Source organism: Oreochromis niloticus, linkage group LG7 (assembly GCF_001858045.2).
Source record: "Oreochromis niloticus isolate F11D_XX linkage group LG7, O_niloticus_UMD_NMBU, whole genome shotgun sequence".
NCBI lineage: Eukaryota > Metazoa > Chordata > Actinopteri > Cichliformes > Cichlidae > Oreochromis > Oreochromis niloticus.
The window spans coordinates 7,181,280-7,209,057 of NC_031972.2; the positions used below are offsets into that span (position 1 = coordinate 7,181,280).

General features: G+C 40.2%; 1 protein-coding gene across 1 annotated transcript; it reads left to right on the forward strand.

The window, feature by feature from the left end:
* Window positions 1–547: 547 nt before the first annotated feature.
* mbtps1 (membrane-bound transcription factor peptidase, site 1) lies at window positions 548–26,303 on the forward strand. Its single transcript, XM_003439594.5, has 23 exons — window positions 548–895; window positions 4,313–4,881; window positions 7,076–7,339; window positions 9,941–10,156; window positions 10,277–10,387; window positions 10,791–10,900; window positions 11,006–11,122; window positions 12,254–12,321; window positions 12,747–12,849; window positions 13,959–14,110; window positions 15,849–16,010; window positions 17,192–17,336; window positions 17,504–17,692; window positions 17,933–18,105; window positions 18,190–18,305; window positions 18,476–18,632; window positions 20,019–20,143; window positions 20,276–20,353; window positions 20,481–20,621; window positions 20,701–20,832; window positions 22,101–22,227; window positions 22,707–22,837; window positions 25,335–26,303. Exons 2-23 carry the CDS (start codon window positions 4,653–4,655, stop codon window positions 25,535–25,537), a joined length of 3,249 nt encoding a protein of 1,082 aa, XP_003439642.2. The 5' UTR covers window positions 548–895; window positions 4,313–4,652; the 3' UTR covers window positions 25,538–26,303.
* Window positions 26,304–27,778: the final 1,475 nt, after the last annotated feature.

The window sequence follows — 27,778 nt, forward strand, 5'->3', positions numbered from 1 at the left end:
CCCTCAGTTCAGACAGTCTTCCCCTTTTTGTTACTATCCACCTACTTCTCCAGTCCGAATGACATTCCCTGATATTCTGGTGGTGCAGATCAGTGAATTGATGCCTCATTCACTCCTGGCATACAGCTTGATGTCATACGTGTAGAGGAGGTGGCTGGTGATTGGTTCATTCTGTAGTCGGTAGCGACTCTTGTCAATGGGGATAGAGCATCTGCTTAGTAGATCCAGCACTTGATATATACAATTAAAAACAATGAAAACAGTACATTTTAAATGTCTAAATATTTTCGAGAGTTCTCACAAAGCATCATCATAACACACTAAATAAAATCCTAACTTAAGAATAAATACAGCAGGTAATTCACATAAAGGTGAGGGAAATAAGCGTATTAGAGCATGTACTGATACAGCACCAAGCTGCTACCTTATCTGCCCTATTTACTGTTGTTTTTCGATGGTGAACAACTCCCACTGCTGGCAAAAACGCAGCATGACCGGGAAGAATGGAGTAAAGCGAGGCCCTTTGGGTTGCCAGGTTTGATATTAAAAAGTGTCGCATATCATGATACAGGATGCAGGAAAGAATGCACTTTCGATGGCAGTATAATTATTTGAGTTCCATATCGACGCAAAATATGTGGCAGTATAGCGTTTTTGCCATCCTAAATGTTTAAAAGGGCTAAATTTGACCGGACTTTAAGCAGGATAAGAAAAACAGTCTGGCATCCCGTGAAAGCCAGACGTCAGTGGTCTGCGGCTGTAGTGAGTTTGCAGCTAGCTTTTGTTCGAGGGGACGTGAAATTAGCAAGCGAGTAGACGTCGACACATCAACACAAGGACATCAAGTGACACGGACCACCAGATAAATGTGAAGCCTGGGATTTAACTGTGTTGTGTGAGTATATTTATCAGACAAGCTACCAGCTGGCGCTGCATAACAACACCAAGCTAGCTAGCTAGCGATTTACATGTGATAGACTGCTCGGTCTGAAAAAAAAATCTATTAGCATGTTTTCTTGTTTACAGAAAACAGTTCCAGATAGCGGAATGTAGCTTTAGGAATGTTTACCCGTTCCTTTACGGTAAATTACTGCCCGTAAAATGATTGTTCTTCTTGGAGATATTCCGCCTCCAGCATATGTCTGCTGATGCTTGCTGTATTTATTATGATACAGTCGTGGGTATACAGGTTTGCCTTGTTTATGGCCTAGTTAACAAAATTGCTTGTGTTTTAAGGTTTATCATTGTAGCATTACAGTAATGTATTAATGTAAATGTAGTGTCGCAATAGAAAACACAGTAAAATACTATTTAACGTAAGGTCGAGAAATTATAGCTTAATCCCGCAGACACTGCAGCTATTGTGTACTGTCTACTGTATACTCTGGATTTTCGAGCGTGTGTGTTTGGTTTGTTCATGGATCTCTACATATTGCAAAATGAATCTTTACCTCAACGTTGGGATCTCAAGGTATTTAAATTCCTATCCAAACAACAGCTGCAGGTAACCTCCAAAACTCCCACAACTCTGTTTTCAGTATTTTGCCTGGTTTACACCAAATTTCACTAACTGATAACACTACTCTGTATCTCTTATCTTTACACTAATTGGGGTGGGGGTACGCTCTACCTACTACTCTGTGCCTGGAGGCTCGATGCCATTTTTTGTGGCTTGATGTCATGTTGACACAAGTGGTCCCAGCTTGGCTTTTACAGCCCAGCCCTAACCAGTGGTGGGGCTATTTTTACAGCACTGCATCTAAACCAGTAGTCGCTTAGGGCAGTATTCTCCTACATGTAGAGTTCCTGCCCTGAGCCGGAACTAGTGACTGGCCCTCCTCCTGTGAGAGTAGACCAGCCATGGACTTTTATTTACAACCCCAACACATGTGTACAACCATATCAGAAGTACTTGTATGGTTGTGTGTGACTGCACACAGATGATGAAAATAAAGATAACAGTGGGATGTGTTTATCTCTTTTACAATATAAATCATAGGAAACTAAATGTGGGTTGACTGTAATTATAATTTTGTATCCTTCTGGGATCACATAGGAATGTCTAGGTTAAAAAGAACCACATTTATTGTATGCTTGACTGAGTATAACAGTTCACTCCCTGCACTCTGATCATTGACCAACTTCATACATGTTATGAGCAAGATGGTACTTAAAGTGAACTTTTTAAAAAAATAAAAGTTGCAGGCTTCTTGTACCAGTTTGCATGTTGTCACACAGTGAACAATTTCCCTTATATATTTAATGTCACTATAATCACAGCTTTATTTGTTGTTTTAAAATCATTCCTGAGGTTTTTAAGGAAACATTGTCCTGTTTGGGGTGACAGCTGCTGCTGAGGAGCAGTGGATGTATTTAGGTGGATTATGTGTCAAAATAACATTCATATGAATTCTAATTACAACAGTGCATTGACAGTCTATGAGCTGCGTTCATTCACCAGTGATACAGAGTAATGCTTATAAGTGGTCTTTATAGAGAAGTGTGTGTGTCGCCAGGAGAAGCAGATGGTTTAAGTTATGCTTAAGTGATTTGATAATTAAAGGTAAGGATAATTGGGTATCGCCACCACAAGTGCACCATGAATGTGAATATAATTCACACGTTTACACTACACACTCGTGCAAATCTACTTTTGTCAGCTTTCTTTTTCTTAGAAAGTCCAGCCAACTTGTATGCAAGCTGACAGCTTGCATACATTTTTTACAAATGTGGTTTGGAGGTTTTAACATGTCTTTGTCCTCTGATAGGAGTATTTAATATTAATTACAGTCTGACAATAGAACCATCCCTGACAGGCTCACCACATATTGTTCTCTGCATAGCTGCACATTTGCCTCTGAAACATGTTGCACACATCCCCAGTGCAGCCATGAAGATCAGCAATCAGAGAGCAGCTGGTCCATGGCACACAGCAGTCATTGAGCAGGCTTTATTAATACATTTTTCTAAAAGAAATCTTAATCTGACCATGGATTCATGCTTAAATGTTAAGCTGCATCTTTGTGAATCAGACAAACTAGACATTTTGGTATTTTTTTCAGAGACCACCCCCTGTGTCCGTCTGATGTAAAGAAATTGGAATGCTGTTGTGGACTCAAAGTCAGCATAGAGCTGAGTTTGAAAAGTTAATATGTGTGTCTGTTGCTGTGTATTTTATAACTGGTTTGACTAAGCCTGAGGATAGAAGGAAATTATTTTGTACCTTCCTAGGATTCTAATGCAGCCTGGGTGGAGACACAGCAGTGTTTCACATACCTGTTTAAGATCGGTTAAACATTTTTGCTGTTTCTTTTGATGCACGTTTCTGTAAATCTGTAATTGCCCCGCTAAGCAGCTGTAGTATGGACTTAATTGCATTTAACAGCGCTTTTGGGATTCTTTAAGTTTAAAAGAGCTTAAGATATTGGCTATATTTTGAGTGGGATTGTGGTTGGCATTTCAGTAAAAGTCAAAAAGCCATGTTATCCTTATAGGTCAAATAAAGACTTTATGTCCGTGCAGTGCTCCATCGTACAACAGGGCTGTTCCTTGCGGGAAGCACAAACTCTTCACGAGTGGCTAAATAATGAACAAACATTTATGCCTCCATTGTAGTTACATAGAACACCTCCCTTCCTTCCCCTTTGCCACACAGCAGGTTAAACACTCCTTTCTCTGAACACTGCATGATGTGTTCGTTTTATTAAACACTGGTATGGTAGAAGTAGAAAAATAAATAATTTAAAAAAAACACAGGACTTGCAGGATTTGGATTGAATATATAAATTTATACACAGAAAAAAGACCAAGAGCAACTGAATAGATTCAGCACATGTAGCTGTTGTCATATCTGCATTGCATATGTGTTGGCAGACATTGCTGCACTGCTTTAAACTTGTATTTCTTTCTGTTTAAAGGCTGTTTCCACGTATAACTAACACATCATCACATGTACATTAAGATAAGATAATCAGGTGACAATCTTAAATTTTAAGGTTTGTAATGTTGTTGTTAGTATGTTGACAGTGTTCATGTGCACAGTTTTAAGTCTTGGATTTCTGCCATCAAATGCAGATTGTTAAACAGCCACAGCTGTGAAACTAATAGGCATATGATTACATATGTTTGCAGGGCCACTAAATCAATTCACTATTAATCTCAGCAGCTGGTATTATTGCTGCTGGTCTAATGGGAAGTTTTCAAGTTGTTCTGAGTACCTTCTAGTTGTTTTGTGTTGTAATTTTATTTAAATGCAACAATCTTTTGTCTGACTACTGCTTTTGTTTTTTTTCCTCCTCCTTGTCTTACATAGAAAAACAAGAGATTGTAGAAGAAATCCAGACTGACAGCAGCACTTCCCATTTCACTGCTCCGGCTCTCCTCCCAACCATCCACAGCTCTGGATAATTGTCCGCTTCTCCCAGTTATCAACATGGCGTCTTTGTTCCTACTCGGGCAGTGCTGCTGAACCGCCACCCTGGACCGCCACCATGGAGAGAAAACGCAGAAAGAAATTAATGTAGCTGCTCAGGTCACTTGCATTATGGACTCATTTGTGGAACTGTGGACCTGAAATGCTCTGTTCCAACACCTGCTGACTCTTAACCAGCCAGTTGGCTGTTACCACATTTTTAAAGAGCCCAGTCAAACTAATGGTTAACACTACTTCACAACTCAAAATGCTCCTCCTTTCTGCATGGGTGTCCATGCTTTTGGGGCTGATTGCAGGCTTCCTGCCTGTGGTGGGGATGGACGGGGAGGGAGGAGCCAAATCCAGTTCAGACCACACCCCCAATATGGATCCCCTTTCCTCACAGTCTGTCACAAACTGTTCCCAGTTAACCCTCAAACTGGAGTTCTCCACCAAAGTGGTGGAACATGGTAAGAAATTATTTTTATTGATGTGGTTTCAATGTGTATTTATCAGATGGGGGAATACAGTGTTTAAAACAAGTATGGTCAGTGTATCCAAAGCCTATTAAAATCACATCTCTAAGCCACTCTATTGCACTCAGTGACATGTTTCTTCATTATTTTCATACATTTTGCATTAAGTGATGTGAAAAAAATTGCTATTATTAGTCTCTGCAGCTGTTCCTAGAAATAAGAGAAGTGAATGTGCAGTATTTTTCATAATGAAGACGCATGTCAACATGTCAGTGAAATGATGTGGCTCAGTGATGGCTTCGCAAAGAACTCTGTTTTAAGATGTGCTTGTTAGTTGGATGAAGTCTTTGATAGATATGGAAAATCACAGAACTGTCTCTTACACAGTAGAGTCAAGTGGAATAGTTTGTACTCATTAATGAAAGGGACTTTTTTTCTTTCTTGTTGAGTATTAGAGAGAAGATTTATATCTCCTGAAGTCTTCGTAGCACAAGACTAGGGCTGTGCGATATGACCAAAATCTCATCCCAATAATGATATGTATTACAAATGCATACTACATTTTCTGTAATTCTGTGAACTTCGAGCAACTCAACTTGTGTGAAGTGTTTTAAGCTGGGCATCCGTGTACCTGGAGACGAGTGTTTTGAACAATGCATGAAACTATATATTTTTAGATATAAGTTGTAACGGCCGCCATGTTCTTTGTGAGTATTTATTGCATGGTGTGCTGACAGCTCTCCTTCAGGAGTCACATCATATCTTCTTTCATCTGTAAACTCTCTCCATACTCTTTCACCTGACTCTTGCGTTGGTGGTAGAAGGTTTGTTGTGTTTGAGTCTGTGGTGGGCACCGGTTTGCGGCAAAATTTGCATAGTACAGTTTTCTGGTCCGTGTCAGACTTTTCATCACCAAACCATATCCATGCTACAGAGGTAGCCCCTTGTTTAGGTCCTCGATTTGATTTGACTGGTCCTTTTTGTTTGGAGCTACCTGGTTCTGCCTCATCTTCACTTGCCATGCTGGTATTCTCTGTGCCTGCATGGTGGCCATCCAGACACTGTTGCCGTAAACATTGTATTTTGCATGGACAAACGATAGTGTAATATGAAACGATAGATGTTTTGATTTCGTCATCCGATATATTTTGTCATATCGCACAGCCCTACACAAGACTTCAAAAGATGTTATTGCATTTGGCAAAGCACAGCTGTGACTCCTGTAAAACAAAGATCTGCTGTCTTTAATATTCTGTATTTGTCCCATTTAACCAAACTGCTTTTGACAAATTTATTGGTGTGCTTTAGATATACTGTTGGGTTGATTTCTTTACTTTTGGTAAAACCAAGCTAGCTATCCACTTCTGATAGTGTGGCTTCATATTTGGGATTGCAAGTGATATTGATATTATCTGTTTTTTGAGAAAAATAATGAAGTGTAAAGTAATCTTTTTTACAGACAGAACTTTCCTGCTTACTTTTAATTACTCACTTGAGTCCATCGGGAAAAGCTGGTTAGAGAAAACACTACAACTTTATTTTGCAGCCATTGCTAACATTTAAATCTAACCGTTTCAATTCAATTTCTTATTCAATAGTGGACCAGCCCTTGTTTTTTGTAATAAGACTAATAATAGACTAGAGAAAACACAACAAGGGCGATATCGCACACCTTTTTCACAATAATTTCAAAAGTCCGTTTGTGGCATGTATGAGCACGAATTGCATCCGTTCATGTCTTTCATTCCTTTGTTGCAACCTCATCTATTCAATTCTCTTAAAGCATAAATGGTTCAGTAACTGTATTCAATAATCCAGGTATTGTATTTTGTGCCACTTGATATCCAGGCTTTGTCCTTCTAAAATTGTGGTCCACATAAACAGAGAAATTTAAAACCATTTTTTGTCAGTCCAGCTTAGAAAGCAGAGAGTGCTTTTAATGTATTTCTTAGTCAACTATTCATCTCTGACCAAATTATTCATATTAACTAACAAGACAAATGTTTGCTTTGCCACTAATGTCTTAATGTAGTGTTTGGTCACAGTGGAAAGGTTGTATTTGTATTGGTTTTCACGCCGCTCCATGGATAGGTGGTCTAAAAAGATGTCTCTCTCCTGAATGTACACTTCCTATGTGTGGATCTCGTATTCTGTCTGTTCTTTACAGTATTGTCTTCTCTCTCTACAGAGTACATAGTAGCATTTACAGGGTATTTCTCAGCCAAAGCTCGCAGCCTGTACATCAGCAGAGCCTTGCAAGGTGCTGGGGATGGCGCACTGGAGTGGCACATCGTTCCAAGAGAAAACCCAGCTTCGGACTTCCCAAGCGACTTTGAACTGGTCCACATCCGGCAAGCTTCCCCCAGGAGCCTGCTGACCTTGGAGGACCACCCTTACATCAAGAGGGTGACACCGCAGCGCAAAGTGTTCCGCACGCTCAAATACATTCCCTGTAAGTCTGCCAATATGGTGTTATTGTGTGGGAAAAGGGATCACAGTGTTTCTAAGGTTGGCACATCTGTCCAAGAAATATAAAACTCTGTAATGATACAGAAAGCTGTTTGGCTGCTGAATTTCACAGAATGTCTCTTTGTTTGTTCAGTCATTGGACGCTTTTGTACCTCCACTGTTTTAGTGGTGCTAAACAGGATTTGATATCTTTATTTGAAGTGCAGGCCAATTTCAGGGTGTAGAAACTGGACTGTGTGTGTGTGTGCGCGCGCGCGCATGTGCATGAGGTGTTGGGGGATGGGAGGAAGAACAGAGAAAGTCTATGTTTGTTCACCATTTGAGGCAGTAGGTGAGTCAGTGTGGTGGGGCTTGCCTGCACGGGGGGCACGCCCTGAGCCTGGCACTGGATGAAAGACTTGAGTGTGCCCCCAGGCTGCATAAACAGATGCTTCAGTATGGAGCCCACATGTAGTGCAGCTTTTTATTATTGAAAATGGTCAACTAGTGTCGATTACAGTTTTAGATCTCAAGGAAACTAAAAACCTGAATTCACAGTTGCTCTTAGTCATCTTTTTCAGTCATCTGTGAAGCACAAACACGTGTAAAAGATGAAAGGTACTTTCAGCTGCTTTCTTATTCATAAGTGGTCGCCAATTATACAAATAAAGTTTGATAGACTGAAAAGGCTTGCAGCTGTTTGAGGAATATGATAATCAAAATTAAAACGGAGTCATCTGGGAAGCAGTAAAGCGTCGTTATCACATGCTAAAACTGATCAGCAGCTTGATGGGACAGGCAAAAAGTTAACTGAATACAATCAATAACTGTATGCCACATGCAAGTCTCAAAATTCCAGACTGTTAAGTGAGATAATTATTGGAGAAAGTTTTGCAGTTGCTGGTGCATGTGAGGTTAACTGGTGATTCTAAATTGAATGAGACAAATAAAGTGCTTAAAATGTATAGAATACAGCCTCTGTGGTTAAATGTGGCTTGTAACTGAATGGGCTGTAGGAAGAGATAAATTCGAATCTTTTTTCCATAATGTTGATACAGTTTAATGGCGTGAAACATAAAACATTTCTCGGTGTAGTCGTGCTAAAGTTTGCAGCACCTCTCTCACTCTCTCTCCATATGTACTCCCTCGCTCTCACAGTGCTCCTGCACAATGGACTGAGGCAAAATCATTGTTAACTTTAAAAAAAATAAAATAAAAATTGATTGTGTCAAAAACACTGGACAAAGTTAAAGGCTGTTCGGATGTGGGTTGGTGGAAAGAAATCACTTCCTTGAAAGGAGATGAGAATTGTTGGACTACACTGTGTGATTTTTGTATTGTAATGTTAGTCTCTATTAAAAGCCTGTTAAACCAGAAAAATGACACAGTAACACAAACTGCCTGAGGGGTATACTTTAGTCTTCGACACAGCCAGGCTTTCCTTGCCTAAGCTGGTTCAACAAAACCTAAAACCCCAGTTGGAGTTGACGGGTATCGTTGGGTATGATTATCAGATTTCTGCAGAAAACTGCTAATCTTGATGCTGCTGTTAATTTCTAAGGTTTCTAAACTAACTATAAACTGGAAACACAGCCTGTAAGTTATCGCAGTGATTTAGCCAAGCCACCTTCAGGGCACAAAAAAACTGACTATCAGGTCAGCATAGCTCACAAAGCCATTTATCTTGCTTCATAGTACACTCCTCAGATCATCACAGGTTGTTTTTAGGTGGAGGATAACAGCTTTTAATATAATTACTGTCTGATAGCAGGTAAAGATGGAAAAAAACGTTCCAAATAAGGCATACACCAAAACTGATGTTGTTTTGTTGAAGATAACTCGCACCCAAATACAGCAGTGCACATCTTTAGCCTATGTGTTGTTTGATGGGTGCACAAACTGTCTTCTAGATGACACAATGACTATGGAGCGGTCATCCTAGCCTTTTGGAAGTGCAGCCCCACTTCCAAGAACTGAGTGAGGCTACCCAGTAAAACAGTAATAATTTTAAACATTTATTTCAGAAAAGTGGTTTTGTGTAGTTTAATGAAAATTTAGCAGCTCCTGACAACAACTCATTAAAAAGAAAAACAAAAGCCTGGTATTATTAAATAAAAGTGCTTGTGACATCTTGGTTATTTCTTTTGCACATTACTCTAACTCACAGTTTGAATCCGTGAAACCTACTGAAATAATTCATTAAAAAGAAAAGATAAGAAAAAAAGAGTTCGACTCTGTACTCAGTTCCTACTTCACAGGGATAAAAAGCCCTGCAGGGCACTGCTCATGCATCCTGATGACCCACTGATAATTGGTTTTGTCCATGTGATTCACATTTGAAAAGATTGGCTTAAATTAGGCTGCTGTGATCAGCCTCTCAGCTAATAGATGTAAGAAGAAAGGGGGATTGAAGCCAGATGTAAAGAAATGACTTCCAGTGAAGCATCAGAACATGATAAGCCTGACTGTGCTGTCTGCAGTGGGGGGGCTAAAGGCGATGGCAGTGACGGGGTGTTTTAATGAAGGGAGGCCTCTTTTCTTGTCCTAATGTGGCTTTACAGCAGAGTGAATGATAGTTTGTCTCAATTGTGTTCTGTCCCAACAGCACCTGAAACTGCTGCACCCTGCAACGCCACCCGTGGGACCCAAAAATGGCAGTCGTGGCAATCATCCCGCCCTTTCAGACGAACCAGCCTCTCACTCGGCTCTGGCTTCTGGCACGCTACCGGTCGGCACTCCAGCAGACGTCTGCTGCGAGCCATTCCCCGCCACGTCGCCCAGATCCTGCAGGCAGATGTACTCTGGCAGATGGGACACACCGGTAAGAAGGGAGTCTCTGCTTTTACACGCATCTGCTCCAAAATATCATAAAAATGAAGAATCTCATATAGGTCAGCAAAGCAATTAAATAAAGTTGTTTAAATCTCTTTTGTATGTGCAGGTTCTGGTGTTAAGGTGGCAGTGTTTGATACAGGCCTGAGTGAGAAGCATCCACATTTTAAGAATGTAAAAGAAAGGACCAACTGGACTAATGAGAAGACACTGGATGATGGTGAGGATCAATAAATATTATGGTGAATTTCACATAACAGCGAAGCAAAGGTGGTTGTAAAAGTGTCATTTCCAGGGAAAAAAAACTTTTAGGCCTTTTTAATGGGGCGAAGTCAACAAATGTTGTACATAATTTTTAACAAGTCATAAGTGCCTGGAGGTATGTAAAGAATGCTGCCAAGTTGCCAGACTTGCTTCTAGAATGGCTTTAGGAGAGCTTGGTGATTAATAATGGCAATGATTCATCCGTCTGTGCTAATGGTTAATAGTAATGTCGCTGCATTTACAATATCTAATGGACTGCATTTTAATTTTTCAAATAATGTAATATTAAAAGTCACAAACTTTCTGTCTGTGGAAGAGACAAAGAAAGATTATTATAAACTGCTTATCCTGTTTTTCAGGTCTGGGCCATGGTACATTCGTAGCAGGAGTGATAGCTAGTATGAGGGAGTGTCAGGGTTTTGCTCCCGACTCAGAGCTGCACATTTTCAGAGTTTTTACCAACAACCAGGTACATATAATATACTACAATATACAATGCACTGCTGGTGTTGGAGTGCATTGCTGTAAAAGTCATTTATGCTATAAAATGTATTTGTCCCTCCCTACCTTCTAGGTTTCGTACACCTCGTGGTTCCTTGATGCTTTTAACTACGCCATCCTAAAGAAGATCGATGTTCTTAACCTCAGCATCGGAGGACCTGACTTCATGGACCACCCCTTTGTTGATAAGGTGATGCAAACTTCGGGATATAACCTAGCAACATCATTGCTTAATTAAATCAGAAAGCAAAGCACAGAATGGTTGTCTCTATAATAACCAGTTTGATCAAAAATGCAACCACATGGTTTAAGTTTGTCTAAATATTAAAAATAGTCCCCAGTCTTTCTTCCTTTATGTTACACCTGTTTGACAATGCTCTAATGAGCCAGTGAGCAATAGCCAGGTCAACTGTCAGCTCAAACGGGTCAAACCAGACACATAAACGCATGCATGAGAACATTCGGACTGCTCTTTCAAGTTTTCAGTGCTCACTGATTATTACAGAAACAATATGTCAACCTTCACAATAAGTGCTGAATAGACTAACATCTGTTTTGTTGTTACAAGATCAAACGCTTTTTCTTGATTAAAGGGCAAGATGTGAATTATGTACTGAATATAATGCTTAACAGGGCAGTGTGGGAAACAGCTCTGTCTCTGAAACCTTTTAAACAATCAGTCATCCTCTACAGTGGACTTCATGTTAACTAATTAAAGCCCCTTTTAGACATGCACCCCTGAACTTGTCAGCTTCATTTCTGAGTATGAACCCTGGTCACTGCTCTCTAAAAGTTGTTTTAGTAATCTGGGTAGCTCAGACTTAATAACAGCTCACTTGCAACATGCCAAAAGTCTGAATTTATGATGGCAAATTAACTTGCACAATTATGTGTTGTCCTGCATTTTGAGTTGCTTAGAAAAAGTTGATTGTTTTTGAGAAACCTTTCCCATATTTCAGTAGCAACACTTGTCCAAACAATTGCTCCTCAATTTCACGTGTTTTACACATAAATATCTTTACTTGATGGTAGGAGCAGTCTGTGACAAGTCATAATAACAACTTACTTACTATGCACATGGCACAACACGGTAATTTAGTCATTGATAAGCAATTGCCCCGATGAGGAGATATGAATGCCACACACAATAAGAGTTTATAAGCTACAGTTTAATAATGCATATAAATACGTTCCCATAAACACGTGTAGGATGAGACTTCCCAAATTATCAAAGCAGCTATTAAAATACAATCCGACCTTATGCGTTACGTGCTGTTAAACCTCACACACTGCGTTTTTCTCTTTGCGTGTTTGACTACAGGTTTGGGAGCTGACTGCCAACAGAGTGATCATGGTTTCTGCTATTGGCAACGATGGACCTTTGTATGGGTATGCTAATATTGCTATAACAGCAGCTTACAGGGTTCATCGTGTGCATTAACAGGGATGAGCAAAAGAGTCTTCAATTATTTTCACTTCTACTGCAGTGTTGTGGTTAAAAGTGCACATGGTTCCACTGAATTCCAGCATTTTCCACATCACAGCGCCATTAGTGTAAATAGATACTTGCCTCATGTTGGAGTATAGTCACTATAAAAGACTTTTTCTGTTCCTGTTCGTCTGTGTTTAATTGCAAGCAAATGCTTACTTACCCTGATAACTTTTTATTACCCTATTTAACATCTGCTGATTCTTTTGTCGCTACATAAAAATCACTAAACAGAGGAAAGCAAAGCAAGTCCTAATATTACATTTTGTAAACTGTCAGTTAAAGTTTTTTTTATTTTACACTAAATTAAACTGATCTTTCTCAGCACCCTGAATAACCCAGCAGACCAGATGGATGTGATCGGAGTTGGGGGGATTGACTTTGAGGACAACATTGCCAGGTTTTCTTCGAGAGGCATGACCACCTGGGTGAGTTGCTGCAAGAAAATACACCCAGAATACACACTCTGACACACACCATCATCTTGGCAGACATCTACTCCTGAGATCTGCCCTCTGCTTTTTGAGCTAGCCAACCGTGTGGTAAGCTTCTGATCCCTCATCCACATCCCATCATCCACTTACTGTAGAGTGTGTGTGTGTGTGTGTCTCTCTCTCTCTCTCTCTCTCTCTCTCACTCACTCACTCACTCACTCACTCACTCACTCACTCACACACACACACACACACACACACACACACACACACACACACACACACACACACACACACACACACACACGCAGACACTCTCTCTCTCACACACACACGCAGTTTTTTTTTTTATCAGCCATAGGCCAAAGCAGACATCTGCTTTAGGATCTGATTAAGACTTCATTCACCGATTCAGTGATGTTCTGTGCCCCTTCTATCAGCGCCAGCCGAGCATAAAGAGGCTCTCACACACGCAGCTTCCAGCCCACATGAATCAAAAACACTCAAAATGACAGGCTTTTCCCCCCTACTTTCTGTCTCTGCTTCAGTGTTTGTTTTTTTGCTGCTGTTTGACTTTCATAAAAGTAATTGCATGTAAAATCTAAGCTGACGCTCATATTTTAAACAGTAGTTGAGCTTTGAGAGGCTGGCTTTAAATTGCCTTGCTGACTTCATAGAGTAGGCGTAATAACATAAACTGAAACATAAGTTTAAGCTCATGAAAAACAGCCCTTTCAAATTTAGAATTGCAGCTTTAGGCCTCGCTTTCTAGCAAACAGGTGGTGTGTGAGTGAGATGTATACAGTAAGTGAGCAGAGAAGAGCACTTCATATCTCTCTAAAGGCAAAGTGGAAACTAGCTATTCTTAGTCTGCTGTCTTCAAAACTGTGTTGATACAGTATGAGCAGATTGTCTCAATATGTGTACTTTTTTTGTACTCTCTGGTACTAGCCTCTATCGTTAAGTGCAAAGATCAAAATATTTGAATTGGCTGACCATTGAGAATATTTCCTTCTGTCTTCCCCCAGTTACTCAGGCTTGCAGCAGCTTTGAGCTGCTTTTCATCCAACCATGTTCTGCATCTGTTTCCCATTTGTGTTCAGGAGCTGCCCGGGGGTTATGGCAGAGTGAAGCCTGATATCGTCACCTACGGTTCTGGTGTTAGGGGCTCAGGGATGAAGGAGGGATGCCGCTCTCTGTCTGGCACCAGTGTGGCTTCTCCTGTGGTGGCTGGTGCTGTGACACTCCTGGCCAGGTGAGTTTGATAAACTCAGTATGTTATACTGTATGAACCCAAGGTATTTTGGTGGCTTTCTTAATCTGACTTTCTTAGTTCTATTAGCCTTAATAATGGACCCTAAGTTAAAGATGTACATGTTAAAGATAACAGAGAAGACTTGCCCAAAACAACTTGTACTGGGATGAAGAGTACTTACAAAAAACCCCAAAAAACTTTTACATTAAAATGATGCAGGTTAAAGTTTTTTATAGTCTGGTTATTCCAGATGGCTACTCTTATTTCGCTAACTGCATTAGGGATCTATATCAGGCACAGTGTGCCAGCTGAACCAGCCACCTGCATATCCATCTGTGCACACAGTCAGAGTCTGCACAGTTAACATGATATGTAGAGACATAATAGGCAGCATGATAAGCACAGCAGGTTAAATTAAAACAGAATTGTCCGATAATATAAGCTTCACCTTCAATCCCAAAAGGTTAATTCTGTTCATCTGGATGTAGTGTAATAGAATCAACCTTTTGGTATTTACTTACCTGGATGATTGAGCATGCATCAAGACATTCACCTTCAATCTTGTAGCTCTTTGAAGATCACTGTAAAATACCTTTGGCTTGGTTTTTGACAGCATTTCGAAGTCTTGTGGTTAATGCTAGTTGCTGCTATGTTTTTTTTTTTTTTGTGTGGAGTTTTTTGAGTAAAAAATTAAGATTATGTGTATGAGACTGAAGTGCTGAATTATAAGCTAAGCTGGCAAGTTTAGTCACATTACATTCATAAACTGTATGGGAGTAATGCACAGATATGGATAATAAAGTTACCCATATAATCCAGATAATAAATACTAGAATTAGACTCCCCAACACAGAAGCACTTCTGAGATGGGCCGTCCCACATATTATATCAATTAAAATAGCACAAACATGGTGGAAAGGGTCACTTTGGAGGCCTAGCAGACAGGTCACTGTCAGTCATACAGCGTAGGATGGCACCAGAAGTTACTGGTAGTGTAAGACTAAAGTTTGATGAGGTTTAATTACCTCCAGTGTCATAATGCCATATGAGCAGACAGTGGTATGTGTCATGAAAGTCTTTTGCAACAGCAAAAGACAGAGCGTGCACAGAGCAGGTACAGATGCAGAGTATTCTCATCAAGAAAAGATCAAGCTGGCTAGTTAATGAGGAGGCCATTTAGTTCTTTACAGTATGGAAAAAAAAATATATATATATATATTGAGTAATGTTCTCAGGTAATCGATTTATGAATGCATGCCTTTTGGTGCCAGGACAGTCATTAGACGCTGTGATTACTTTTAGATGATGCGTGGAGCTCTCTGAGGCTCTTCTGTTGTACTTGAAGTGATGCTACTGAGAAGCAAATGTGCCATTAGAGATGGTTGACATCAGAGGTTACAGGGACATAATACTGAAGTGAAATCTGGTTTAGTAACCATGGTTTTGTAATCCTACATGAGCCGGCAGTGAAATGTGTCCCCGTTTCACTGTGTCCTCGTGTTGTAGAGCTGTAACTGAGGCCATTTGTGGGCTCATATTGCTGAAATCAAACATCATCCTTCCCTTGTTGACAGCAGTCATCCCTCCCTTTCTCCCAGACAAGACAGACGCACATACACACTGCAACACACACCAACCCATCCCTCATCTCTCCTCCAGCAGTGTCCTCAATTTGAAGCTTAGGAATGTGACACCAGCAGATACACAGAAACACAGCCTGTCCTCTTCTGTCCTGCAGCACTGTCCTCAACCGGGAGTTGGTGAACCCAGCCTCCATGAAGCAGGCTTTGATTGCCTCAGCTCGTAGACTGCCCGGGGTCAACATGTTTGAACAAGGCCACGGGAAACTAGACCTGATCAGAGCCTACCAGATCCTCAACAGCTACAGACCTCAGGCCAGGTAAATGTCTTATCGCATTTTCAAAAATGAGCACAGACAAAGACGAGTTAATAGATTCACAGCCCGTTCACACACAGCAACAAGGAGTCCCTTCAGCTTCATTTTAGGGTACATAAATATTTTCCCACGCTTGTAGGCGTATGAAAAACAATTACATAACACTAAAGGAGGCCAACCCAGTGTTGTCACAGCCTTCACTCTTGGGAGGAAAAGGACTGGCTCACACTGGCAGAATTTGAGTCTCTTTTTGAAGAAAAACATGACTGACATTCAGTCTGCAGAGTATCAAATACTGGCAGTTGGCTTGCAGTGAGGCGCCTGAAAGTTTGGAGCTTGCTCCATCCTGAAGGACAGCGGTAGACTTAGTCTGTTAGTTCAGTTTTCATAGTCAAAGGTGGGTCGATAGTTGGCTGAGTCTTCCTTTAAAAATCTGTCTCAAACTCCACTTCTGCAGACCGAAGTTGAACCCGTACATTGATCTGTTATTAAATATCAGACTGTGTCAGGTCCATGCCACTAATATGATCATTTGGGCTGTCGCCATCTGGATTCTTAAATAGTAGAATTTCATTCAACAAAAGTGGAGCAGAGATTTCTTGGATAGTCTGTACCACACAAAAAGCCATATTAGTTGTCTGTTAATGTGTTTTTAAAAAATATTCTATATTAAATATATTGCACTGGGTTTTATTTGTACCACGCTGTAAATATTTTCACTAATAACATTGTTGAAGTTGTGCATTTTAACATGAGTTTCTGGGGATTTATTCTCTTTTAATCACTGAAGCATCTTTATTTATTTTTCATTTGCATCGGTTTAATTTTTGAGCAACAGAATTTCCAGCAGGCCTCAAATTGATCTGAGGTGCTTTTATATATTATTTAGCTTTTACATTTAATAAGGGCCGACATCACCTCTGCAGCATGATTGGATCCCAATATCCAAATTCGCCTGCTGGAGTTGAGCTAACATGGCACGACCCTGGTCAAACTTTCTTTGTATTTCTGTAGAAAAGCACTGGGACACAGTGAAATTAAACATACAGTCTTTGGGAATGTGCTTTTTTTTTATTTATTCTTTTATAATATTTTGTTTTAGTAACTAGTTCTTGTATACCCTTGTTTCTGAATCTCTACCTTCCTGTTGAGCGTCATTATAACTTCTGCTTTTCTCCTCCCAGTCTTTCTCCCAGCTACATCGACCTGACAGAGTGCCCATACATGTGGCCTTACTGCTCTCAGCCCATCTACTATGGAGGAATGCCCACCATTGTCAATGTGACGATTCTCAATGGCATGGGTGTCACCGGCAGAGTTGTGGACAAAGTAAGCAAAGAATCACCACACAAGCTTGCATTTCCTGTAAATAAATGGTGCTGAAGTGCTTTAGAATAATAAGTGAAGGAAAGTTGTATCACAACTGACCAGGATTTGACATCACGATGATCTAATGGTTTTCTAAGCCGACTTAGATGTTTCTTCCTTCTGTTTAGCCCATCTGGCAGCCTTACCTTCCCCAGAACGGCGACAACATCGATGTGGCCATCTCATATTCACCGGTACTGTGGCCGTGGGCCGGATACTTGGCTGTGTCCATCTCTGTGGCCAAGAAAGCAGCGTCATGGGAAGGGATTGCACAAGGTCATGTGATGGTCACAGTGGCATCACCTGCAGAGAACGACGTGAGTCACTGTGCTGTCTTCTAAGTAGCTTTAGAGCAGTGGTTGCCAACCTCTTTGTCTGTTCTCTTAAACTAATATGAGCTCAGGTATCTTTTACCAGATGTGTTAACTTCAAGTGTATTTAGTAATTACATAGAGGGTATTTACATGATCTCAGATGAGTTTGTTTTTTTTTTATAACTAATCACTTCTCTACAGACATTACTCATCTGCCTTCCTGATCTTTTTCACTCTTTGCAGTCGGAGGTTGGAGGGGAATTGACCTCCACAGTCAAACTGCCCGTCAAGGTAAAGATCGTGCCGACGCCTCCACGCAGTAAGAGGGTGCTTTGGGATCAGTACCACAACCTGCGCTACCCTCCCGGCTACTTTCCTCGCGACAACCTCCGCATGAAAAACGACCCATTAGACTGGTTCGTGTGTTCAAATAAAGCCTTTTCATTGAATCGGTTTAGTTTTCCTTTTCTGTGCTTTTGATTAGTATTCTGCGTTTTCAGGAATGGGGACCACATCCACACTAACTTCAGGGACATGTACCAGCACCTCAGAAGTATGGGGTACTTTGTTGAGGTGCTGGGCGCTCCCATCACGTGCTTTGATGCCAGTCAGTATGGTACGAACACCAAGACTAAAAATCGCACAACAAAATGTGAATGTTTCTACTCCCAAATGACCAATGGAGCTCCAGGCAGCCGTTAGAGGCTTTTCTCCCCGAGTGTTCATTGTTTATGGGTTAGAAAAAGATGACAAACTAAAGGATTATTTGCTCATGTGTCCCTTCAGGCACACTCTTGATGGTAGACAGCGAGGAGGAGTATTTTCCTGAGGAGATCACCAAGCTGAGGCGAGACATCGACAACGGTCTGTCGCTCATTATCTTCAGCGACTGGTACAACACTTCTGTCATGAGGAAGGTCAAGTTCTACGACGAAAACACCAGGTATTAAACTCAGTGGTATGGCAGTGATGATTGAGATAAGAGAATAAATACAGGCTAATGTTTTGTAAATAAATTTATGTGCAGCTTTTACTTTTATTGCTCAGCTGTGAATTTAACAGAATCCCTGACAGGTGAATTTTGTTGGATTTTCTGGAAGTAAACACGATTTTTCACATGACAAAAAGGATTGTTAGTCATTTCCGGTAGTTTAAATTTCATTCTTTTGATGTAGTGTTTTGTTTTATGTCTTGCGCTGTGCAAAAACAAAAATGTAGGAGCTTTTGAATGCTGGTAAATGAGATATAGTTAATGTGCTTCACCAGGATGGTCTCAGTTCACAGCAGCGAGAAAAATCATCAGTTGTAGAAAGCAGTAGTAAACAATAAATGTATTAATACATTTGACATAAACTGCTGTCAACTTTTTGAAAACAATTACTGGAAAAACATTTGTAAAAAGGGATGCAGTGCATCAGTCTGGAGCAGCTCTACACCCTTAATAATTGCAGAAAAGGTTGATAATTGGTGCAGAGTGGTTTGGATTAATTTTGCTCTTAATAGAATGACTTGTGCGGAAAAAATGTTTTGCATCAGTCAGTTACACTCTGATTTCTCTCATTTGAGAATCTCTATGCATGTTTTTTCTATTTCTGTTCCACCTGCACACTTCACTGATTAAACAGCTGCTTCATGTCATATAATGACTGCATGGTAAATTCTGTTGGGTACTGTACTGTATCACAGTTTCTTTTCATCTGCATCTATGCATCCTCAGTCTGTACATCATACAACCTCTTGAGTCATCATGCAGAGATTACAATTACTCACCAGTGATTTCTACTCCAGTTATATCCCACCCAAGCTGTCGCTCAGTATCCGCAGGATTAAAAGTCTTTAACTCAGTTAAATATAGGCTTTGCGGCTTCCAAATATTATGTTGAGTAATTCAGTTTTAATTGAATGGCACTGGTTCATGTGAGAGCTTCATTCACAGCTGCCTTTTCTGGGAAAAACAACCCAGAGACTGTACAGGGAACCTAAAAAGCAATTCTTGTTTTTATGACATAATCTGCTAATCTAAAGTTTTGTCTGTATTGCTTATAAAATATTTTTTTTTACCATTACTATTATTTTATGAAAGGTATTCACAACTTGGAGATTTGAGTTAAACTGGTTTTTGATTAAATGTTCTCAAAGTTGTTTTTTTCATGTGGCTTGTTATTTTCTTAGATCAGTCCTCTGCTTGCGGTGGATGTCAAGTTGAAAATATAGTTTGTTTAACTTTCTCATAACTGTGTGGGATTTTTTTTTTTTTTTTTTTAATTTTTTAAATTTTTGTTGCCTTAATTTAATGATTGTGGTGTGATTTCCTTTATGCAACCTCTAGGCAGTGGTGGATGCCGGACACAGGGGGCGCTAACATACCAGCTCTGAACGACCTGATCTCAGTGTGGGGGATGGCTTTCAGTGACGGCCTGTACGAGGGAGACTTCACCTTAGCTGATCATGACAGTAAGACATAAAAGTGTACTTTTCACACATGTATCTGTTTGTTTTTTTAAAATTACATTTTATTTTATTTTATGTATATATTTAATTTTTTATTGAAGATAAAGAGTATTTTGTCTCTTTTCTTTCACTCAGTGTACTACGCCTCTGGCTGCAGTATTGCTCGTTTCCCAGAAGATGGAATAGTGATTGCCAAGAACCTAAAGGACCAAGGTGCCAGCACCCCTTTAAGAGTGTTTAACCTGGTTTAATGTTGGCCAGCAGCCATGCTAGCTGACAGGCCACTTTTTAATCTGTGCGTCTCTAGTTCAGATTTAACACTCTGTGTGTGTTTTCACAGGTCTGGAGGTGTTGAAGCAAGAGACCGCAGTGGTGGAGGGTGTTCCCATCCTCGGACTGTACCAAACGCCGTCTGATGGGGGAGGTCGTATTGCTCTGTACGGAGATTCAAACTGTATAGATGACAGCCACAGGCAGAAAGGTAGCTCCTCTGCGTGTTTTTGCACAGGTACAGAGAGAAAAATTTACTTGCTTACTAATTTTTTTAATTTATATTTCAGACTGCTTCTGGCTGCTAGATGCTCTGCTTCAGTATACTTCCTACAGTATGACCCCTCCAAGCCTCAGCCATTCACACAGCAGAGTGGCACCTCCCACAGGTGCCGAGCACCCACTGCCACAGAGACTGGAAGGTGAGGAGGGACAAGGCCTGCATAACATACTCAGATGGTTTCTACTCAGTTAAAATTTTCTCGTCTTGAGCATTAGCCATATGTGTTGTAGATTCTGGGTTTACCTCTACACTGTCTTGACAGATCGCTACGTCACATAAGGAGAAGAAAATGGAAAAACCATACAGTTTAATTAAGTCACTTAAGCCATTTAAAATCACTTAATTTGGATTTCTACTGTCTTAATACTATACTGCATGTTAGATAATCACACAACACCAGAAAACCCCCACCCTTAAACATCTTAGACGTAATTTATACTTCTGCTTCAGATCTTGGTCGTAACTTACGCCAGCGGTCCCCAACCTTTTTTGCATCACAGACCGTTTTAATGTCAGACAGTATTTTCACGGACTGGCCATTAAGGTGTCACAGATAAACGCAACAAAATAAAATGATATGACCAGGACAAAAACTGTGGTATTTTGTAAATATAATAATAAATGCAAATTCACTGTGTAATTGTGTAACTTTATTAGCAGCGTTCTCCTGAAATGCGCCAACAACACTGAGAGTAACACCCTCCTCTCTGCCCCTTAATGCTCTCTGGTTGCTATGGTAACGCGTAAATATTTCTTTAAAAATAAGACGCACAACTACAACACGGGGAAAAGACCCAGAGAAACTGAGTTAACGACAAAAAAAAAAAAAACAAACCCTGAAAACCATAAATTTCACACCCAAGCCTCAACTCTCGCGCCCTGGTACCAAACGACTCACGGACTGGTCCGTGGCCCGGGGGTTGGGGACCGCTGACTTATGCCATGACCCAATTTTAACTCTACACCGTAAAATTTCTGTGCAACCCAACGTGCACCTCCCGAGAAATGCATACAACAACAACTTGAATGGTGTGGAAGGATGCCGTGTAGGGATGAAAGAACAATGTAGATTTCATGTGCATGTCTAAATCAAGCTTCAGTCGTGCTTTTCGAAGCCTCTTATTTCAGATTCACGCCTGCTTTATGCTATCATTCACCACTGGATGAAATTTACAAACATGAAAACTCCTTGGATGTAAAATCAGTGATAGACAGATTAAAAACTGATCTTGTTTGCAGTTGTTTGAGTTGATATGTCAACAGTCTTACAATAGGGCTCGTTGGGACATTTTCAAAGTTCAAGGTTTTTTGCTTCAGCTCTACAAGTGACCTCAAGGCTCTCGCACTACATCTGTAATATGAGTAGATGTTTTACTCTGCTTTTTCTCTTTCTGCAACTGCCTTTAGGGAACCATCTCTACCGGTACTCCAAAGTTTTAGAGGCTCATCTCGGAGATCCTAAGCCCCGCCCACTACCAGCCTGTCCCCATCTGTCATGGGCAAAGCCTCAGCCAGTCAATGAGACAGCCCCCAGGTAGGTTCCTCAAGCAGCTAAATTCTCTGGTCAACGAAACTGCATGTCCCAGTGCTCACTTGTCACTCAGACTTTATTTTTTTTTGTATTTTGTTTCATTTTATTTTGACAGCTGCATTAGTTCATGCTAAATTCTTTCCTGTCATGTCTTTCAGATAGTCTACAGAATATCACAGTCTAATTTTCCTTCTGAGCATGTTGCTGTCAACATTTTCATCATTTTTCCTCCTCAGTCACATCACTGTATACAGAAAGAGCGCCGCGGGGGGTTGGGGGCCAGATTTAACTGTCACAGTGATGCTTTGAAGCAGCTCATTTGAACAGTCAAACATGGATTTGCTCTCTTTCCTGTCACCAAATAGAACAAGTGCAAATATGAACTTAAGAATGAGTGAGGCAAGCAAAACACGGACACGCGTTTGGATTCAGTCTGTCACACTCCTTTGTGTTTCTTTTACCTCTTTTTTTCGTGCTCTCAGTAATCTGTGGAAGCACCAGAAGCTTCTCTCTGTGGACCTGGACAAAGTGGCTCTGCCTAACGTGAGGGCATACCGTCCCCAGGTCAGGCCTCTGTCACCTGGAGAGAGCGGGGCCTGGGACATCCCTGGAGGTAAGACATGAGCAAAATTTTTAAAATGCAGCTTTTATTAATGAAAAGCATAAGGATACATTTATTTATTTATTTTTAATCCATGAGACTTGTCCTAAAAGACAGACAAAACACTTTCAGTTTTAAAAATACAACTCTTACGACCAGTCACACTGTACAGTCACACTGATTCTCCTCAGTTAAAAAAAAAAGAAGAAAAAAGTACACTTTCCAAAGTCCGAGCTGTTTGAACTGAACATCTCTTTGATGTTCAGCAGACCTAGCGTCACCTTTAGCACTAAAATACCTGTGAAAAGCATCAGTTAGGTCAAAGCTTGATTTATTGCATTGTGATTTGCATTTAGACTGGTGTGTCTGCATTGCTCTGAGACAACTGCTGAAAGTTGCCTGATCCTGTTGGACTCCAGGCTAATAAATAATGAACAGTGGCTTCTATTATTAGGAAACAGGAAAGAAAGAAGACTTCAGACCCGAGTCTAGTAAAATGTGATGAGAGCTTTGAAAAATGAGGAAACGTTAGAATCTACATTGGCAGAATGATGGCTTTTCTTTTAGCACTGTGGGCAGTGCTTACAGCCCTTTTCTTGTTGTTTCACAAAAGTTTTATACTGTCTGGCATGTAACTAGCAAGAAGACCAATCACAGATTGCTACAATGTAAAGACAAATTTCTCAGAAGATCCACTTCAGGGTACAACATGAATATGTAAGATTCGGTATAGTGCTTGAAATGTTAAGCTTGACTCAAAAGGCGAAGCAAAGCAAGTATCCAGAGAACAGCAAATAAAGTTGGAGCATAATGTCTTTCTTCCAGCAGCTGGTAATGCTTTTCATTAATTCATTGGGACAAGCGATGTGACGTAATCACGGGTGTTCACACAGAGGAAATCTATCCTGAATGTCGAGACTAGAGAATGAGAAATTTCAGTGAAGTTCAGATGTTGGTAAGAATGACAGAATAACTGTTAATGATGCAAACTTCTCTCAACTGACGTGAACAAATGACATAGGTACCAGTGGAAATTAAAAAAATAAATAAAAAATTACTGTCGACTGACATATGACAGGGGTTAAATACATTACAGGGTTGCTTGCAGTGTCCAATAGTAACTTACAATGTGGATGTGAAATGGTTTGGCTGGTGGAGGAAAAAACAAAATAAATCACTGCCCTATTAGACCATCTACAGCAGATGAACAGTATCTGAAAGTCATGTCCATAAGAAATTGATTATCTTGCCCTTTGGTGGATCCATCTGCTGCTTGCCGACGCCTCATCAGAAATGGTCTCAATGGAAGGGTAGTTGCCAAAAAAAACTTTTTAGGGATGGGGAAACAAGGGGAAAAGGCTGACATATACCCAGTTGCACAAGAATTGTGCTGAAAATCAACAACAGGTAATAATAGTATGTAAGTAGAAAGTCAGGAAAGACTACAGCCTTCTGTAAAACACGGTGGAGAGACTGTCATATTTTGGGGCTGCTTTTCAGCCAGTGTTATTGGGGAGCTTAAAACTAAGTACTGAAAAAGTACCTTCAAATTTGATCCACTTTGCAATCATTACTTAGCATGACAGTGATCCCAAACACACTGCCAAAGCAGTAAAAAAACATACTAAATAGAAAAGACAGAATGAAGCACAATCAGTCATCGGTTGGCCTCCCCAGGTCCCGTGAGATCATCTTCACAGAGAGCTGAACAAAAGGCAGCAAACATCTGAAAAAGAGCTTTAAATGTCCTTTAAGAAGCCTGGAGAACAATTCCTGAAGACTACTTACAGAAATGGGAAAGGTTGTTTAAGAGTTCAGGATATGTTGAAGGATGAAGGTGGCTTGCTGGAATTGTACAAACTCTGTATTTCAGTACTAGTTTTATATTTGCATTTTTCAGTAGTTCTGCACCCATTTCCTTTTTCACTACTGTATACTAATGTGGTACTAAGAGTTCTAATGTTTAAAATACTTTTAGTCAAAGAGCTTCCACAGACAACAATCATTCATCACTTCATCATCACCTAACATTTTATTTAAACAGTGGGAGACTGCGGCACCCACGGTGTGGGACGGAGAGATTTCGCAGGTCTTTCCTCCCCACTGCTGTCAGACTCCACAATAAAGCATTTAACTGATCAATCACACACATCCACAAATGTGCAATAACACAATGTGCAATAATCTTTCTGGCAACCGTTGTATTTTTCACTCTGTTGTATATAACATTTGTATTCTATTTTTATCCTATTGTATATTTTACTCTATTTATTCTACTGTATATATTATTCTATTTTTATTCTATTCTGTACAGTTGTGTACTGTATTTATTCTTTTTTATTTTTTTTTATTCTAATTGTCCTTCATAACTTTTGCACTGTCCACTTCCTGCTGTGACAAAACAAATTTCCCACGTGTGGGACTAATAAAGGTTATCTTATCTTATCTTATCTTAAACAATAATGAGTAAGAATAAAGGTGGTGACCTTTGCCCTCTCATTCCTTTTAGGAATAATGCCTGGCCGCTACAACCAAGAAGTGGGCCAGACCATCCCCGTGTTTGCCTTCCTGGGAGCGATGGTCGTCCTCTCCTTTTTCGTGGTCCAGCTCACAAAGTCCAAGAGCAAACCCAAGCGCAGGAAACCCCGCATCAAACGCCCCACGTACCTCCAGCAGCAGCAGCAGACGAGTGGGAAGAACCCCACAGTTTAGCTGCATTGTTGAACTGCAGCTGGATTGCTGGGTTTACCTGCAAAACTGAGACGCTATTAAAAGGAAAACTTGTGTTGACGGAGGTTTGGAATTACATGGAGTCTTAATGAACTGCTAAGGCAGACATGTGGCTGTCTTTAGACTGAAGCCTGGCGGACGTGAACCTGCTCCAGGAATTTTTTTGGAAGTGGAAACATTTTTTGTGTCTCCTCCAGTCTGTTCGAGGCTGCCGGGGGTCTTTTTATGTATTTGTGGACCATTGAACAGTGTTAGACAGTGTTACACACATGATATAAAACACACATGGTCCTAAAAATGCCTGCAGACGTAGTGTCCACATTTCAGTTTCTCTTCTTTGACCCATTTCTTTATGAATGAAATGTGTCTGACTTTTATATTTATTGAATTTGCCAAGCCCAAACACATTTACTCTAAAATACAAGACAAATACAAAGCTGTTATTGGACATCCAAACAGAAACGCACACACAGACACATGAAGTGATGCTGATACTGTCAGCATGAGAGCCACAGGGTGATTAAGTTGTCTGTCCATGGTTTTATAAGTCCTGCCCATATCCGTTAAAAAAGCAGTCTTTTTATGTTTTGTTTTGGGTTGTTTTTTTTGTTTTTGTTTTTTGAATATTTTATATGATGAATGAACTGTGGTTGGGCGTTCTGTTGATGTCATCCTTCCTGATCTCATGGTCAGCACAGTAGCATTGACAGAATTGTATCTCATCAATTAAAAAGCATAATCAAAGTGACCTGACTCTTCCTTTTTACTTATATAATTTTATTAGTAGCTGATATATTTTTTTCAGTAATGCATATTTCATATTTTAGAGTGATCTATGAAACTGCACACTTTCAATCAATGGAAAAACGTTTTTCAATCTTGTTAGAAATACCCAGAATGCAGCTTGGCAGTTGACTGTTCAGTCACAGGTTGTGTTTATGCTAGTACTGGCTAATTTGGCACCGAGCCAGTAGACTGTCTAAATAAGGAATAAGAGGATGAGGATTACGAGGTGGAACTGACTAAGAAACTGAGGACACTGTGCAGTCTTAGGCTTGCAATTTTGATTAGCCTACCTGACTTTTGGACTCACATGGGTAGCAGCATGTCAAAAATAAACATCATCTGGTATAAAAAAAAAAAGGAACCTGTTTACCGAGGTTGTAAATTGGGCAACTAGAACAGTCGTGCCCTGCTGGCCATTTTAAAGAATGCAGGTTTAAAACTCTTTTGCATGGCTTTCTTTTTTCAGACCTGGAAGTTGTCTCTAAAATACGCTCTATAGTGGAGCATCTACTAAGCCAACTCTTCTGAAATGCAAAACTTGCAGATTTTTTTTTTTAAATGTAAAAATCTGTAGTTGTTAACCCCAACCACTCCAGGGAGTTCATCAGACATGGCTGAGCGCTCTGTAGTCAGGCTTCATATAAACTTTTCATGCACTCCTGACACCTTAAAGAGTTCTTTGAGGTGAGGTGCAGATTTGCTCACCAATTAAAACATTTTTAAGTCTTACATTTATATTAGTAGGGGAACAAATGAGAAAATACATGCACATATCCAGCAAAGAATCAGCAGTGTGCAAACTGCTGTTTCTTTTCTTTGCTTCCATGAACAACCTTTGTGAACCTTTTTGGTGGTTCCATTAGTGGGTTTACTTATTTTATTTTTTTGCCTTTTTTATATAATGTGTGCAGCTCCCTGTTGGGACCAGTGGAAAGACTGGTACAGTGGTTACAGCTGTGCATCATGCATTTGCTTCTTTTTCTGTTTCCATCCTGTGGATGCAGTTGAAATGTATGCTCTATCCCAATAATCAAGGATGGTTCAGTCACACACACACACATCTCACAAAGCCACGTACGTGAAAAGTAATTTCTTAAAAGCAAAATACCTGGAGAAATGGTGCAAAATCAATAAAAGGTTCCAGAAGGTTTTTGTAGGGGGCATGTTTGATCATTCAACAATAAACATTTGGAGGTGGCAGACAGAGGTTTATTGATGTGCCAAAAGGTCACCATCCACAGGTAGATTGGGGACTATATTGTTCCTGTCTTTACCCACTCTGACCTTTAACTACAAGACCACGTAGAAGTCCTGGTGACTCGAATCCTAATTTGAATAAAAAATAAATCTGAGCTGCTTAATCAGCATTAAAAATGCCGTCATAACTTTGGTCTTTGTATTACTTGCCTTTTCTTGCACATTTTCTCTTCACGGTGC

What these genes read in the sequence shown, in the direction of transcription:
- mbtps1 (XM_003439594.5), top strand. Translation starts at nt 4,653, where the DNA reads ATGGTTAACACTACTTCACAACTCAAAATGCTCCTCCTTTCTGCATGG. An exon ending in ACCACCCCTTTGTTGATAAG is followed by an intron (nt 11,123 to 12,253) that starts GTGATGCAAACT and finishes GTTTGACTACAG; the next exon opens with GTTTGGGAGCTGACTGCCAA. An exon ending in TGACAGCCACAGGCAGAAAG is followed by an intron (nt 20,622 to 20,700) that starts GTAGCTCCTCTG and finishes TTTATATTTCAG; the next exon opens with ACTGCTTCTGGCTGCTAGAT.